The following is a 17,513-nucleotide window of genomic DNA, read 5'->3' as shown; positions in this document are numbered from 1 at the left end:
GGACCTGCCACATGTGACCTGCTGGCTGGCAGGCACTTCCTTTCGCCTGTCGCCTTTCGCCTTGCTGCCTTCGCTGCCAATCTCCAATGGCGCTTTTCAATTTAGCTATTTCCGCCCCAACAGTGCCCAACACGATTAAGCAATCAGAGGCGACTGTAAGGCGCAACGGCCGCCAAATGAGCCAGGCCAACGAAAGGAATCGGATGGGCAGTCAACTTTGTTGCCGGCGGAAGGGATTTATGTGTTTAGATTACTTGTGCCGGCAGGGCCAATGGAACCGCTTATATGTTTATATGATGGCCGCAACAAACCAGTCATTAAAGTGTACTAAGTTGGCCAGGAGCAAGGAGCAAGCACTCGGGGCAAGTACAATATATGTCAAGTCGTCAAAAGCACGTCGAGTCATTAATGACCCTCATAAATTTGTAATGCCTTTTCGCTGTGATTGCATTACGTAATATATCATAAAAATAATTAATTATGCAGCAGTAAAACTGGCTTTCCACCATCATTGTTGCGTAGCAATTAATTCTTTTGCAAATGAAATTCAATTTAAAGAATGCGAAATAAATCATCTCGTTCGATTGTTTACCAAAATCTTTAAATAGGCAACTTGTACGGCCAGTTTTGCCATGTTTTAGACTATTTCTTTAAAATACGGCATAGAAAGTGAGCAATGTCAAGGCTTAAGTTGTGGAAATGTCGTCATGGTAAACTGAACTCATTGTATCGATTCGTAGGCCTTAAAAATAATTGTCTAAAAGCGAAAACGTGTACGAGTACTGTCAACGAATGTCGCACAAGAAGAAAAGAGGACAATAAAATTGCTTTCCATTTTGCGGCAGCGTCGGCGTGACAATGAAAACACTTTCCAGTTATTTGAATGCCAATGCAGCATAAAACTCGAATCCCACCACCCATCACCCACCATCCTTACCGACCTTGCCCCACCTGTTCCCTATTTCGGCTAACGACGCATTAAAAGCGGGTGGAAAAGCCCTGGAACTAGAACAACAAACAATCCAACCAGGGTCACGAAATCCACCAGCACGAGGACGCGAGTATGCCCCAAGAAATTGAAATGCAGATGGGGGAACTTAGCTGAATGGAGAGATTCTTCCCCCGCCGAAGGGGATGCTGTTCTGTTAAGTACAGTAAATGCTTCCTTTGGCGAACGAGCTCCTCCATTTAATTCCCTTTTAACTATATATTCAGTGGAGCGCGAACGGCTTTCGTCCACCATTATTTCCCTACTTTGCACTAGCAGGAGATGAAAAAGTATACAATCGAAAGCTGCCAATTATTATGGTGGAAATTTCCAGCGTAAAAATAGTTATCTAAATAAAATAAATGTTTTGTAGAATAGCGGAGTATTTGTATCACTTCGAAATAGCACAAAAGTATGCTACAATTCAATCTTACTTTTCAATTACGCTGTATTACATTCATAACATACTTTTAGACACTTTAAAAAGTCAAATTAACTCTATTGTGGTTTTCGTGGCCTTGCCAGCACTTCCTAATTAAATATTTAAACCAATAAATTACATTTAAACGATAAAAGCTCGCTAATCGAAAGTTCACTGTAAATACGTTTAACAAAAAGGCGTCTGCCCCCGAAAAATGGGAACAATTTTCCGCGCATATCAATTTAGAGCACCCGGCTGGCGATGGCGAACCTGCTGGGACTTACAGACTGAATGACTGGGTGAACGCCAGTGGCAGACGCGAGTGATTTGTCGGCGAAGTGCCTGCAGGTAAGCCATGACATACGTGTACCACTGGGCTTATCCCACTGCAAAAAGGGAGCAGGACTGTGGACCACGGAGTCCGGAGTCCGGAGCTCGGAGAAGTGCCACCGCTAACTGTCGAGCCATAAATTACGGTCTCCAAATGTGCGATACGTGCGTTTGCCGAGGGGATTGACGCTCGGCAGTGGCATTGTTTTTTCGGTTAATAAAAAGCTTGTTTCAAGTGCATTAGCGCTGCAGTTCGAGTGGCGAAGGCAAAGTGCATTGTCTGCCAAAAAACTTCTGTCTTCGTGACACATTTAATTAGGAAAGCAAGGGCAAAGTGGAGAAGATGCTAAGAAGAGGGAAATACCTGACTTAGTTAGTTGCAAAAGTGCAGTAAGACAGCTCGGCTCTGGGGCGAGTTTCGATTTAACTTACAAAATTACACAGGAAAGTAAAGGAGATCGAATGAGAAAGTCCTTTGGTGGGGGAAATGCGACACTTTCGTTTCTGACTGCGCAAAAAATAAGCTAATCTGGGGTGCGATTTTGCTTGCATTGTTGCAAAACTATTTGAATATCCAATGAACATTTGAATTGAAAGCTGATGACAGAAGTCTTCATTCGATTTGCTAAAGTTGCTCTGGCAACTGCTTTTGTAATACAAAACTTGGCTTATTTTAAAATGGTATTACATTTAGTAAACTATTTATATTTATATTTTCAAAAGACTTTTCTTAAACTTAAACTCCCACCGCAGGACTCTCTCATTAAATTTCTTTGATTGCAACAAATGAATTACCACTTACATCATTCTGGTGGCATCTCTCTGCCTCACCGACTCGTCCCTGTTGAGCACCTCGATGATCATCTTGCGCTCGTTTTCGGATAGATTCTCGAGGACCTGGGATGTGGCCACCGCTAGTTCGGGACCCAGTGCATCGATGGTGTCCACCGGTATGCGCTCCACACTCGACGACTCGCAGCTGCTGCCCATGGTGGAGCCGTGCAGAGTGTATGGTGCCATGCCGCCGCCCATTCCCATTCCACCCATGCCGCCCATGCCACCGACCATGCCCATTCCCATGGCCAGGTTCATGCCGCCGCCCATGACGCTCATGCCGCCCCCGGTTACGCCCATTCCCAGGCCAGATGCTGCAGATGCGGTGCTCCCTGTGGTCGGCACCGTGCCACTCGTGTTGCTGCCGCCGTACTGCAACATGCTGTTGCTGTTGGGCTCTCCGGCGGCAACTGCTGCTGCTGCTGCCGCTGCGGCTGCTGCTGCCCTATGTTTGTTGTTGGCGGTCTGGGTGGGCGTGGCGGGGAGGCGGGCGCTGCGTCCACTTGACATGCTACACCGATTTGCCAAAGGGACAACTGCAATTCCAGATTCGGTTTGTATCCAAGCGATGGCGGTGTATGCAAATAGAGGGAAATGACCGCGGGGTTGAAATGCGACTTTTTAATTTCAAACTGTGTGTTGCTCGTCCCTCGCCGCTGTCTGCCCTAAAATTTGATTTTGATTTTGTGCTGCTTTGCGGCCGAAATGCGCATCATCCTGCTGGCGGACCAATTGTTACCTGTAAAATAATGAAACAAAAATTTCACCGTGAATATTTTGCAAATTTCAGCGTTCTACTCGAAAGAATAAAGTGCAAAAATTGGGCCAATATCGAAGTAGATACTCTCCCTGCTCTTCAACCGCCAATTAAAATGTTCAATAGTAGCAGGACTGAATATTCAAAAAACGTGGAATATTTCAGGCAATATGCTCCTAGAACTTCCTGCTTCGCATTTTTAGTTTATGCTTTTCGGAGTTGCGGCCAGAAATCCACTACAATCCAATTAAATTCATCGAATAAGCAGGAAAAGGCAGAAAGGAAAGTTCAAATGTAAAATAAATAAAATAAATCTATTAAATGTCAGTAGTATAAGTGGGTTAAAACCTAAAAGATTAATCAAGTATGCCGAATCCGCTTTTAATCTAGATAAAAATCAAAAGCTTTTAAAGACATTGTTAAGCGAGGAGGAAAGTAGACTTTTGGCCACGTATCAATATTTCAGCATTTCGATTTTGTCACTTCCCATTATTAAGTCGAATGCTATCAGCTCCTGGCCAGGATCACGAACCATCCGGTGCTGACCCAGTTTTTCATCGTGCTGTACAAGCCATAAATACACGAGATGATTAATTGAATATTGAACACATCGGCGTGTCGCACACTTCTGCGGGAAATCCCCTCCGCAAACCATACAAATGTCGATATGCTCGTTTACGTAAGTACATACTATATATGTGGATTTGTGGTGCTAACAAACGCAGAAATACACGCTTTGGGTGTAGATTTTAGATACAAGTACAGCTTTCAGGCAAGGGTGAACGTGCGGTGTACACTGTACACACGATTTGTATTTGATAAGGTGGCAATGTTTGTGTAACCATTAAAATCGAATTACTTTGGCAAACGGTTTGCCAGCCACTGCTCCAAAAGTCCATTAAGATGCAAGCCCCAATAAACTAAGACCTCAAACTCAATCGCAAAGCCGATTGAAGGAGGATTCATTCAATGTGATGCAGTCAGAACATTAACCCAAATGAATCGTAAATAACTGGCTTATGAAGGTGTCGATATACTAATTAGGCGTTTCACAAACGGCAGTCTAATTAATTGATGTGTAATCAATTGTGTAATGTATGTAATGTCAATTAATTAATTAAGTTATTTTTATTTACCATTTAATTTAACCTAAATGGTTGGTTAAGCACTCACATTTATAGAAAAAGCTTGTGGCAAGTTCGTCAATCAAGCAATAATATTTACCACTCTTCTGCATTTAAAACGAACTATATTTTTATGCAAAACAACACAATATGCTTTTTTACACCTTTCAACAGTTGTCCTTCGTTATTTAATTATTTTATTTTTACACCAAGCTAAATGAATTGTGACCAGATGAAAGTATTAGTGACGAGCAGTTTTTGCAAGTATAAGTTTTAAGAATAAGGTTTTTAGTACCCAAATAATAAAGTTAGGTAAATACGTCCAGCATCTACTATATTTTATTTTTAGTGTCTATATATATTAGATAAAGAGCTGAATAGAGCAACTGAATTTCGGCCACTTGTCGAGGGCACAGCCACCTGTTACTGTCATTCAGGTGGGTCGACTGTAGTGGTCCTTCTCGTGGCGGCGTTTAAACAAAGGGCACAGTCCTCCATGTTCAATTTAATTTCTCTGAATAGTTGGCCCTTTTGTGTGTGAGCGTGTGTGTGGGTGTGTGTGTTTGCGTGGGCATGTGAGCAGCGCAACAGCAACAGTCAAAAGACATTTAAATGACAATGACAGTTTCAGCGCGGCGGCCCAGAAAAGGACAAAAGCGATGCTTGATTGGCAAGGAGGTGGCGGGGGCAGCGGGGAGCGGGGCAGGCTGGCATGCAAAGTCCAACAGTTTTATCGACTTCACGAGTGCCACACAAACGTACACTCACACAGGCACAAGCACACCCACACACAGCCAAACACACACCCACACATACACACACTCGCTAAGACGCCTTCCGGCATTGCTGACAAAAGCGCTCATTTCAGGTGGTGTAGGTGAAAATGGAGAAATAAAACGGAAAATTGAAAATGTCATAAAGTTACGGCATGAGAATGGAAAACACCGGAAAATGTGTTTATCTGTACATATATTTGCATTTCAAATCTGAGGGACAGCTTTTAATATCCTTAAACCGAGAACGCAGTTTTTTTTCTCTGAAAGATTTACTTAACTGGTAACATATATCATATTTCCAATCATTAGACATAACAGCCAGAATTTTCTTATTTCTGCTCCTATTTAATGGCCTATTTTCTTTCTGTGCATGCGTGTATCGCGAGACTTGCTAACCGGCTGACTGACAGGCGAGCTGGCAGACAGGACTAAAGACATGCAATATGGCAGCAGAGCAGAGCAGAGCATCAATTGTGCCATGCTGACGCTGCTTAGAAGATGAGAATCCTTCGGATCCCGTCCACCAATATCCTGCATCCCCATGATGGATGCATCGCATGTGCACAACTGACGCCCGCCTGCGTGCAGTGAAAATGTAATTAAGCATTTGATGCCACCTGGCTCGTCTTAAATTCCTGTTGCGCAGTGTTGGGCTACCGCATGGAAGCTGCACGGCACTCATCTTCTCCCAATATTAATAGCCTCTAAACAACATTCATATCAACTGGCAGCTCGCTTTAAAATTTGACATTTCTCGTCTTTAATAATTGTCGATTGTGTTCATGGAATTTGTAACTATGTTCAGTGTTATTACACTGACCACAGTTGTTGATTCGTTATGTCTCACAGCACGTTTTCCTAATGAAGGCATAACAAACTAAATGGAAAGAAAAAGAGATGCACCTACGTGCAGGCTGGTGACGTCTTGTGTGGTCCTTTTTTTCTGTTTTAATTTACACTTGCTGAATTTTTAATGATGCATGTGCCGGCATTGCGTATACGTAATGTGCAAAGGATCTGGATACGTATTATCCGCCTCTGCACACAAGCACATCGACATAACCCAGCCAGGGGCTAAGGATAAGGATGCCTCTTGTGAAGCAGGTCCCAATACCGAATTCCAAATGCGCCGGGATGCCAGGCAACGACTATTTTTAGAAGGGAAAATCCATTGAGACCGACAGACAAAGGAGAGAGCTTCCGGAATACGCAGCTCGATCCTGGTAATTGAATTTGACTTGGACCGACGACAATCAATATTGAGACAAGGATGCCACAGGAAGACCGTGATGTCTCATCCGGCTAATGGCTGTGTGCCGTTACCATTTGCTTTCGTACGGATAGATGAGAGATTAATATGCACATTGCACATACGTCACGTTGACCAAGCAGAAAATCATTCGAGCTGCAATGCAGCGGCACGTCATGAATAACCAAAACAGGACGCAAGAGCAACAAACAGTATCTGCCATTCAATATTTCACTGTCATTATCAAAGAACTCGGTGGTAAGGTCACTATCTGTGCAAACAGTAGACAGTCCAGGGTCAAAGTCAACTTCCTCGAATGCGGAGAGCACAAAAGGAAAGCCAGGACATGTCGAAGGATACTACTAGACTGTCTGTCACATCAAAGATAAATATGCAACAGTCTGCCAAAGGGGAGAACAAACAATGAATCGGGATTCTAGGACTTGGAGCTGCCAAACACACACACACACGATGTCACTGAATCTGAATGTGGGACAATGTGAAAAATAATAAATAAAATACAAAAATCCTCTTTCAGTAGAGACCCGACTGAGCGCATATAATAAATCCTATTTTTCCCCCCTCTTAAATAAATAGACTTGATAAAATTTGCCAGACCTACCTATTTAAAGTGAAAAGCAACGAACGAGTGGGAATAGTTTGCCTTAGAAACTAAGTTTTAAAACGCAAGATTTATTGCTCAATTGGATTTCAATGGCAGATAATATATTTAAATGCTTATCCAGTTTACCCCAAATTCATGGCACATCTTTTTCAATTTGGCAAGACTTCTTTGCCAAAGCCGTCTCACAGGGCTGACTAAGTGGCTCATTGGCCGGGTCGACACCACAATCGAGAGCACACATAGCGCAATCAATGTCAAAGTGTCGCATAAGCGAATACACAAAAAGACCGTGGAACACAGATAGATATGAGCTGCCGTGGAGGAGAGTGAGCAGTAAACCTGGATGAGTGTGTATATTGTGTATGTTTCTAGTCCCGTGTCCCAGAAACGCCTTTTTGCCCTCCTCAGGGGGGCATATATTACTATAAAATAAGCGTTAGGCATGACTGCCGGGAGTGGGAAGTGGGTAAAAGTCTGGTTACACCCCCAGTACCTATGTACGTATGAACATTAAGCGTCTAACTTGCTGGTGTCAAGTGCTTGTCGACAAGCTTGTCTCTCTGGTTCACAACATTGACTACTTGCCGAGACTTGGAGGAGAGTCAGCTGGAAAACGGGGTATCCCCGTAACGGGGGAAACGCCAGGCAAACTCGGTGACAAGTGAGAAGTCATTTGTTTTTCGGCACAGTTCGGCTCAAGCCGAAGGATTACCACTGGCAGTTAAGCCTCTTATGCTTACAAAACTGTGGTCATAATAATCTTATTAAGTCATGACAACATCGACTCAATGTTATGCGTAGACAATGCTTCATCGACAATAGTATGTTTCCCATTTAAGTAAATATATCTATATAAATTCATCTATGTAAGACTACTCACTTTCGAGAGTAATATTCACTTGCCTAAGTGTTCTTCAGCTAAGTTCTAAGATACGTCAAGCTGTGCAACTCGGATCAAGAAAATAGTTTAGGTAGAATGCCTATTAAAACTTTGGTTAATAGCTCGTCAAATTGATGTTCTCAACAGCCAACAACTTTGCTAGTCTAGTCTTAGCAGCCATAGCAATAATTACATAACATCGCTTATAAATTATTCCGTGAATAATATATAGTTCGTCGGGCAAGTTTTGGGTCTACCAAATTCGGACCAAGTTCAAATTTAGAACATCGATTTTGTGTCAATGAACTGCTGAGTTGAGTCCAAAAACCTAACCGCGACTAATTTTTACGTTTAAGTTAAGTGGAGGAGGAACCTTAGTTTGCGATGGCCACTTGCGTGACTCGGTATGCACCAGTCCCATGACCCACATGCACTCATTAATTATTAAGTCACATACATATACACGGGCTTAAGCAGGCAACCGAAATCATCTCCGAGGAAATCCACAGCGACAACAAATCGAAGGCAATTCACATACGAATTACGGACATAAATATTTCAGTAGTGCAACTGCTTCCGGCCATTTCCACTTCAATTTGAGCTGCGGTTTAGTTTGAATCGATGTGGAAACACTTGGAAAACACTCTATCATATCTAATTGAATTTTGTTAATTAAAATTTTTATTTTTGACTTTAGCTCGTTGCTCCCTCGTTGTGCAAGGCAAATCCCATTCCAGGAACATTGCGAACATAAAAGTTGTTAATGTTGCCAGGATTAGAGCCTCCCACACAGGAAGTGCGAAAGCAGAGTTTCACAAAGCAAAGCCCAAACCACTTAGCATATATGAAATTCATCGAAAGTGAGAAGAAAAAATCCGCATTTATGTACATAAGGCCGGGAACGGGTGACTCCACATGGCCGGAAGATGCGTTGAGAAATGGAGAGAAGAGGGAGAGTTTTCCCCAACCCCTTAACATTTATTATTGGGCATGTGTCTGTGGACTTGTGTGTGTGAGCGAGTGTGTATGTGTGTGTGTGTGCGTCCGCAAGAGTGCACCGCTGTGTTTGTGTGTGGCGGCTTTTGCGGCACACGCGTCGTATGATTTATTTAAAACATAAAGGACAAGCCCAACACCGCTGAAAGTAAAACAGCATTTGCAAGAGCAACAAAAGAAGGAGGTCAAAAGGCGGACAAGTAAGTGGGTGCAAGGGGTTAAGTTGCCGAGAATTACTCTTATTGTTTTAAAAGACATCCAAGGTGCTTTAGTGCGGAGGTCAAATGCCACGTCTGTTAGAATAAAATATTTGAATTGCAATACCTAATTAAACGACAGATGTCAGGCAAACTAATTACACCAATCAGCAAATTACAAGTTATTTTATTACAAGAGATATTTGAATTTCAATTAAACATAACTTTGACATGAATGAAAAGCAGCTCTTAATACCGAGCTATTAAAACGACAGCAACATTTCATATGGACAACAATTACGAGAAACATTTGAAATTGCAATTACAAATGATTATGGCGCAATGGACACGCTTTAAATTACGATCCTTTGAAAAAGTTATACCATAAAATAAAGTGCAACAAACAGGAAAAATGGCTTTACGACTGACATTTTCCGGATACTGTTTATGCATCAGATTGGCGCGAGGCGCAACCAGCCAACCAGTTAATGGTCCAGCCAGCAACTAAGGCCAGACGGGCTGTGTCTCCGACTCCCTCCCCCCGCTATCCCCCGCTACCCCCCGCTACGTTGCAAAGGACATGTGCGGGCCGGGCCAATCGATGGAAACATAACCAAATCGCATTAATTACGCTCCAACAATTGTTGCGCCACAAAGCTTAAACGGCGATTAAGGGCAGCTCGTTGGGGGGACGAGGCACAAGGGGCTGACAAGGACGTTTCATGGGAGAGGGGGTTGGTGGTTGGGGCCTAGGGGTTGCAGGTTGGTTTTCAGTGGGGCTCAAAGGGTAGCAACTTTTGCTGCTCCTGGCCGAGAACCACTGCAGTCCAGTCCATCTCCGCCAATTTGTTTATCCCTGTTTGTTGGCCAGTACGCCACTGCTGGCGCCTAAACAATTTCCGGCATCGAAACCATTTGTTGCTGCATGCAACGTTTAATTAAATGAAGAGCCGTCTCTGTGTGTCTTTGCTCGTTTGCTCGCCAGCTTCGACATCTAGAATCTCATTGAACACACAAGTGCACTGGGAAATCAAGAGCTCAAGCAATGTTAATGATTCTGCAGACCACCCCTGAGGAATAAGTAGTAAAATCTATATTTTTAGTTCAAGAAACTCAGTATACATATATGAAGCAAAACAGGAACTAACTAAGGCCAAGAGCTCTCACAAATTCGCTCAGTGTGAGCAAAACAGGAACTAACTAAGGCCAAGAGTTCTCACAAATTCGCTCAGTGTGCGACAACAAAGACAGCAGCAACTTGGACTGCAGCCACCATTGATTTGAGTCTATATTTGCTCATTTCAGCTGGCGATGAGGCTACATTAGCATAATTATGACGGTGCGAGAGGAAGGTCTCCATCAGCCACATAGAAAATTACGTGTCCATGCTGTTTATTGGAGCGAAATTTTGGAGCGTGGCAGTGGCGTTCAGATTCACGCCATAATTGGTATTAAATGAAATGCGCTCAATGTTATGCAAAATCTCGCCAGCTTCCTAAGTACAATGGTGTAGTCAGGATTTGTATAAAGTGTTGTTGATATGAATTCAACATCTCTTAGACTAATCAAGGGAGCGACGGTTGGTTATAAAAATAGTCTCCAGCAAATCTTATTCAACCTTGGTTAACGGGCAGATGAGCCAAATGCAGCTGCCATGGCATTCAGTTTGTACACTTTAAAAGATTTTAAAATGTAACTGGGCACAAATAATCAGATGCTAGTTGATTTTCTTGCCGTGCATCAACATCGTAGCGAGTCATTAACGTGGCCAAATATTTGTATATGCAGGGATGTGTGGGCGTGTTTCACTTGGCTGGCATTGGTGTGAAACTGACGAAGCGTGGCCAGCTGCCACTTTTGGGCCCAGTTCGCCAAAAGGTCAAAGGCAACTGCCTGCTCAGCACCTCCTTATGAACAAAGATGAATGTGTAGTGTGCTGTGCGCTCCCAAAAATTATTTGCCCTGAATTTGGGCGAGCAAATATTGAGTTGAAGAAGCCACAAATGCACACGTCTCTCCAGCTTGTTTGAGTTTCACCGGGCTAACACGATGACAGATGGCATCATTTGAGTTCAGCTTGGACTGGCTGAATAGATACCCAGAGTGGCCCATGTTGTTTCTGATGAGGTTTGCATTTAATATAGGTCTTATAACAATAGCCACTGTTAGCATAGCCAGCTGGTGGTAGGTGTATTAAAAGCATTGCCATGAACAATAAAAAACAAAAGCCCATTTTGTGGAGAATGTGCATATTACTTGTAAAAACCGGGGTTACACTACAATTCACATGGCTTGCTGCTGGGGAATCGACACAAAAAGTGTTCTTAATTTCTCGGTTGTTTTTACAAAAATATGAATACGTTATTTCTTAGGCTCACAACTTTTTTTTAGCTTTTTCACAGAATTGATGGCGAATCGAATCGTTTTATTTTCTCTTACCTTCTTGAGCATCAATCATGTGCCTCAATTTATCATCCTATAACGCTTAAAGTTTTAATAACCGGAATTGCTTAGGGCAGATGGCTGTTCCCATGTCCTGTGCCCGATAAAATCACCTCCCCCTGGACTCATTAGCCAGCACTGCTGGCACTTTATCCTCTCGACTGCATCAAATTGTTCCCAGGCAGCAATTTTAGGTGCTATCCTCAGTTGGATGTGTGTATTTGGATACAGACATGCAAAGTTTTATGCCCGCCAGCGTTGTCATTACCAGAAGGACTTGCCACGATACAATGAGTTTTCTTTTCTTCGTCCTTTTTTTTTCGCTTTTATTTTTGTTGGTTTTCCTGTTGTTTGCGGGCCTAAAAGTTTTTTGTAAAATTTCAATTTTGGTGTGTCGGTATCCCAGCACCCCGTGTCCTGCGAGCTCATAAATCAAAATGTCTGTGCACACAAAAGCCCCAAAATGCCACTAAAAAGAATCTGGTAGAAATCCGCCCGAAATGTCAGATTGTCAGTCAGCCAGCGAGTGGCCACCATATGGGTTGACTATGGTATATCCATCACGCCCCAATCAATTAAATTTGCTCAATCCGACAGCATTATCCAGCAACCAGTTGCATGCCAGAATATTCAAGCGATTGAGCAAACATAAAAGGACCCCCTGAAAATCGACCACAAAGTGCATGTAAAAACTTAAAAAAAAAGGACTTTTTACAGAAAGAGAGAAGCTTTCAGGCTGCGCTTGGTAAAAATTCGTTGACTTGTTGCCTGGCCCAACAAATTTGCACACAATTTGGGAGATTCCTGGGTTTACGGGAGGCATCAATCTTTGAATGTCACTGAGCACGAAGAGGGGCCACTAACGATGAGAAAAATATTCCATCCCCTCCCGAAGAGCGACTCATTTAGGGCGATATTCTCCAGATTGGGAGGGAGATGTTGGCCTCATAAATCCATGTCAGTTAAAAAAAATGCACACGCCAACCGACGACAGCTCTTTAAAAAGTCGTTTAGCCAGCAAATAAATTTGCCAAACTGCAAATTTGATGAATGCTGGCGGTCCAAAGAATAAAACCAAAGCAAAACTTGCAGGGAGAAGTTAAGTCCGCGGTATGCGAGCCAACATTCCAGTTGTCCATTTTTAAATGTCATTTAGAAGGATTACATTTTATTTGAACTTGTAATCTCACTCTGAATTTTCCCGTTGTAAAGTAAGTTAGTTGTTTTTGGGGGCACAGTTGAAATGGAAAATTGATAACCGAATAAAATCCGTCATTTTGCCAAATGGCTTCCATGTTACATATTATTGGTAAACGTGTAATGCCAGCAGAATATTTAATTATTTGGTAAAATTATATATTAATTAGTGCCCGCACACGAAACGACCATTTGATGGAAAATTTGGCAGCCATCATTACGCCAAAATGGATGGGGAAATGAATATATTTGTGCCAAACTAACATAATCACATTTGCGGCAGCGAAAAAGGCCGCAATCATCCTGGCAGGAGTCCTTTGTCCAACTGGGACTGCCGTTGACTCTCGGCCCAAGACTGGCTTTGTCATCTGCCCATCACGAGTGTGTGGGCCTGCTGCAATAAAAATGGAAATTCATTTCGCTGCCTTCGCAGAATGCTCACTTGAGCAGCCAGCGGCAAAGCAGCAAAGCAGCCAGCCACTAATGATTAAATCGATATCTCTATCGGGGTCTGTTCATCTGGGCCGACGCACAGCTGTCAGATCCTATGGCCTGTCGTTCCTAAGGACTCCAGATGCGCCCTCATTTCTTTCAGTGCAATGGGGACAATGGCACGCACAGGCGATCAAATGTCTTGCGATGTTCCACACCGAATAGAATGCGGTAAAACTTAATTTTAATTTGATACAAAATGTGAAATCAATCACACAACAAATACAGCAACGTCGACAAAACGCCACAGTAATATTAATGCGTTTGCTGCCAAACGCAAAGTTTCGGAAATGTAAAATGCAAAAATTGTTAAAATTTTAATGCAGCCCACAAAGCGTTTTGCAGAACCCAATTTGCACTCGCAATGTGAAAAATGTCACGTCAAGCCGGGCGACATTGTGACAATTTGATTATTTCATGTCAAAGCGAACACACATATTTCTCCTTTTATGCATATTATATTACACAAACAAGGCCAAAAGAGAGGAGCAGCCACAACAAACTCGGCAACAAACAAACAGTTGACTTGGTTGGCTTTAAAAAATTGTTTGCTTTGCGGCCAGAATCTCGATGAAAGCGTCGTTTCATTTGCATAGCGGGCCACATCGCGCTACGCGGCGTATACGCAATTTTTGCTTTTGCCTGCTTAATGCATGGCAAAGTCTAGCTAAAGCCGCCAGGCATGAATTTAAATACACTGGGAGGCATACCTTTAATTTCGGGCTCTTTCTCTCGGTATTTTGACGCAAACATATACAAAATCCAGAGGCGGAAATTAAAAAGATACGGCTTCAAAATAAAAAACACAAACATCGTGTTTAATAAGCGAGTTTCGGTGCTAACTACATTTGTATAAAGTTTACATCGCACAACTCTGGTAGGAGTTCTGAAGTCGAAGCTTCCATTTTAATCTAATTTAATGCTCTTTTTACTCTCGCCGCAGAACAGCCGGGCATAAACTCATGCGGTAGTTTATTTTTAAACTTTTAGTTTCACCATCGCCTAGCCGTAAAAGTTTCGCCTTTGCCGTTTATGTTGCACGTGTAATTAACACTAAAATAAATTTCCAAATGGAATCTGGCCGACTATCTGGTTGACTATCACGAATGGTTCACCGGAGCCTGTCAACTTATTGCACTCCAGCGTTCTCCGGAGTTCCCATTTCGAAGGCAATGCGGTTTGGGACCTGGCATCTATGCATCTAGAGCAGGAATGTAGCATAAAGCAGCCACAGCCAGTCCCTTTCCCAGGTGGATATTAATAAAACCAACCGAGCTCCATTCCCGTGAAATGTGTAGTGAAATGGAGTGCTGGGAATGCGGCGGAACCAGCGAAATTCATTGGGCTAGTGTGACTTCATTTGTAGGCCCGCAGTTGCGTCTCTGTGTGTCTGTGTTTCTGTGCCACAGTAATTAGGGCTTAATTAACGTGAAAATCGATTGCGCTGCAAACGAAGTCAGTTTCTCACATATTTTCGGGGAGCATTTTGGGCTCGGCCCAGGCTGTTTTGCATGGGCGTGTCTAGGCAAGCAGATTAATCACTAGTAAGTGCAAATTGTAATTAAAATAAATCAGCCATTAAAGCACAACTGCCAACAAAAGGCAGCAGCACACAAGGATCTGCTCAATTCTGATTCGCCCGAGGAGCATTTGTTTAGCTTCTCATCTGTATGGGAAGTTGGCAAACTTTGCCAATGATATTAGATAATTCCAATTTTCAATTAGTCTGAATGCTGCAGAAATAATACCTTTGTCAGCCAATTACTCACGGCGTTTGTGGAATTTATCTTGAAATTCGATGTGATGTGTGGGATAATTTCCATTAAAAGTGGAAACATCATCAAGTAAAACATTGTGGAAAGGTTTTAATGAAGTTTGGAGTTTCTTTGTTCAGCAGTAAATATTTATGTTGCCCTATAATAATTATATGCGTCCAAATCGTAGCTCAACATTATTTTTTCTAAATTGAATATGTGTTTAAATTCCTGATTAAATGCCGAAATATGTAAAATTCTTCGCAGAGATATTAAAATTCGTGTTGGGTAAATACTGAAATACAACATTCCATTACAATAATAGTGCGCAACGAAAACTGCTTGCATTTGCTTCGCAGACCAAAAGGATAACAACGGAAATTGTACGAATTATCCTTTGGTGGAATCTGATGAAAAATGTGCAGGATTTAATAAATGAAGGATTATTACAAGAAACTTCCAAAAGGTACTGAGCCACAGTGGACAGACGGGGATAATGAAGAAATCAAATCAGCTGAATAATTCATGGAACACACAACAACCGAATGGAACTGAGGGGAACCAAATTTAAAAGGCTTCCATTTCTGGCTAATAAAAACTGCCCCTTGGCTTTCCCAAGTCACAGGTATGCCAACAAATCTTACAGAGATTTTCAACGACAGGGATACCACAGTTCCCATGGCACTTTTTTTGGGTTGAACAGAGAAATGTCCTTTTTGCGTCACACTAATTTAAAACGATGAATTAAAGCTGGCCGTAAGAAGGCTCAATTTAAAGGCACACGATTAAAGAAAACTTGAACTTAACTTTTTTGATAGAAGAGTGCAAAACATATTACGTTCATCTCCGTTTTTCTAAGTCCCAAGGGAGCTGCACTTCCTCGAATGTAAATAATGCAAATATCCGTAAACGAAGAGTAATATAAATAAAGCAAACACAATGGGAACCATTTGCCGCAAGACTGAGTCGGTGAAAAATAACATGGGGCGGACAGCAACTGAAACTCATCGGGCGATTTTAATCATAACAGTCAAACACACAGCGAAAAGTGTATAAATAGTTACACAGGCAAAAACCCTCTTTGAATAGGCTTATTTATTTATTTTTGGTTCTTTTGATTGTTATTTTTCAAACATTACAGCCTTGGGTAAAACATTTAATTAATTCATGTTGAAAAAGTTCGAAATATGGGTAAATTATTCGTTGACTTAGTCAGCACATTCAAAAATTAATAATAAATTGTAATACGTTTTTAAAATCCTCATATGTCTTTCATTATTATTATCCACTGACTCATTCTGACACAGTCACATTTAGGAAAGCAATACTTGACCGTTTATATTATTCATGAATGAGCACAAGAGATGTTCAGACCAATGGTCAAATGTGTGATCAATCATTTATGAATAAAGTGACACAAAATAATTTGCCCGAGTTTCTCGTTGTGTGAAAGGGATCCCAGCGTAGCATAAATGCAAATGGCAAGGACAAAAGGCAAGAAATGATTATGATTATGGTCGTAAATTCATATACCCAGAGCCACATGAATATTAAGTGCGTAAAGGCAACAAACTTTTCCAATGAAAATGTGCAGACAATTAAAACTTTTCACTTGCCTCCGTCTGCCGCGCCCAGTGAAGTGGGGTTTTTTTCGGGAAGGGGGCCTGAAACTAGCGCGCTAATTGTTTCCTAAGTGATGCCAAAGAACGGAATTAACATATCAGCCGTGCGTGCGTATTAGGTAGGGAGCCAAGGGAGCGAAAAGGAGCAGGTCCTTTCTGGGTGACTTGAGCGACTGACTCTCAAAATGCCGGCGCGTCTACAAAAAGCGAACCGAGGGAATTTCAGGAGCCGAGCGTTTGCGAGCGAACCGAGCACGGCAAAGGACAACTGCGTTATGAGCAAACAAGACTGCCAGGACATTTGGGAATGCCACAATTCGCACAACTCGGCCACTCGGCTCCACTTCGGCTAACACACACACACACACAAACACACTGGGTGTGCGTGGCGTGTGTTTGTGTGCGGCAACTGTTGCTCTTTTTTCAAGTTTATTGGCTCACAAGTGTCAAGGGAAGTACGTATTAATGGCAACGTGTTGCAAGGAGCAGTGGCAGCAACAGCTAGCGAGAAACGTAGTAGATTTGGCAGTTGGCAGTGCGTGAAATAGTAGTAGACTATCGCTAATAAGGCAGTGGCTTAAAGTCTGTCCAGAAAGGAGCGAAACTGAAACTGAAACGGGCTGACTCAAATATCTGTAACATTCTAACACAATAAAATAAATGTAAAGTAAATTCAAAAATTCTGAATATTCAATATCCTTACAAACTCAAAATACTAGGTCTTCATCTAACAGAAATAATTTAATATTTTCTAGAGCACGCCATCGGAATAACACTTTGTTTTTAGGACAGCCTTCTAGCTAAATGCTGATGAGAATTTACTGTCATC

At 42.2% G+C, this 17,513-nt stretch overlaps 1 protein-coding gene across 7 annotated transcripts in view; it reads right to left on the bottom strand.

The window, feature by feature from the left end:
• Nucleotides 1-17,513, bottom strand: part of LOC6537269 (synaptotagmin-like protein 4) — a 70,241-nt gene that overhangs the window by 51,176 nt on the left and 1,552 nt on the right. For all 7 annotated transcript variants that reach the window (XM_015192755.2, XM_039376808.1, XM_015192747.2 and 4 more), the window contains exon 2: nt 2,542-3,312. In XM_015192755.2, the coding sequence (XP_015048241.2) occupies nt 2,542-3,083 (542 nt within the window). In that variant the 5' untranslated portion in view covers nt 3,084-3,312. The remainder of the gene's footprint in view (nt 1-2,541; nt 3,313-17,513) is intronic.

This window comes from Drosophila yakuba, chromosome 3R (genome assembly GCF_016746365.2).
Source record: "Drosophila yakuba strain Tai18E2 chromosome 3R, Prin_Dyak_Tai18E2_2.1, whole genome shotgun sequence".
NCBI classification, from domain to species: Eukaryota; Metazoa; Arthropoda; class Insecta; order Diptera; family Drosophilidae; genus Drosophila; species Drosophila yakuba.
This window is presented reverse-complemented; position numbering and strand designations above follow the sequence as displayed.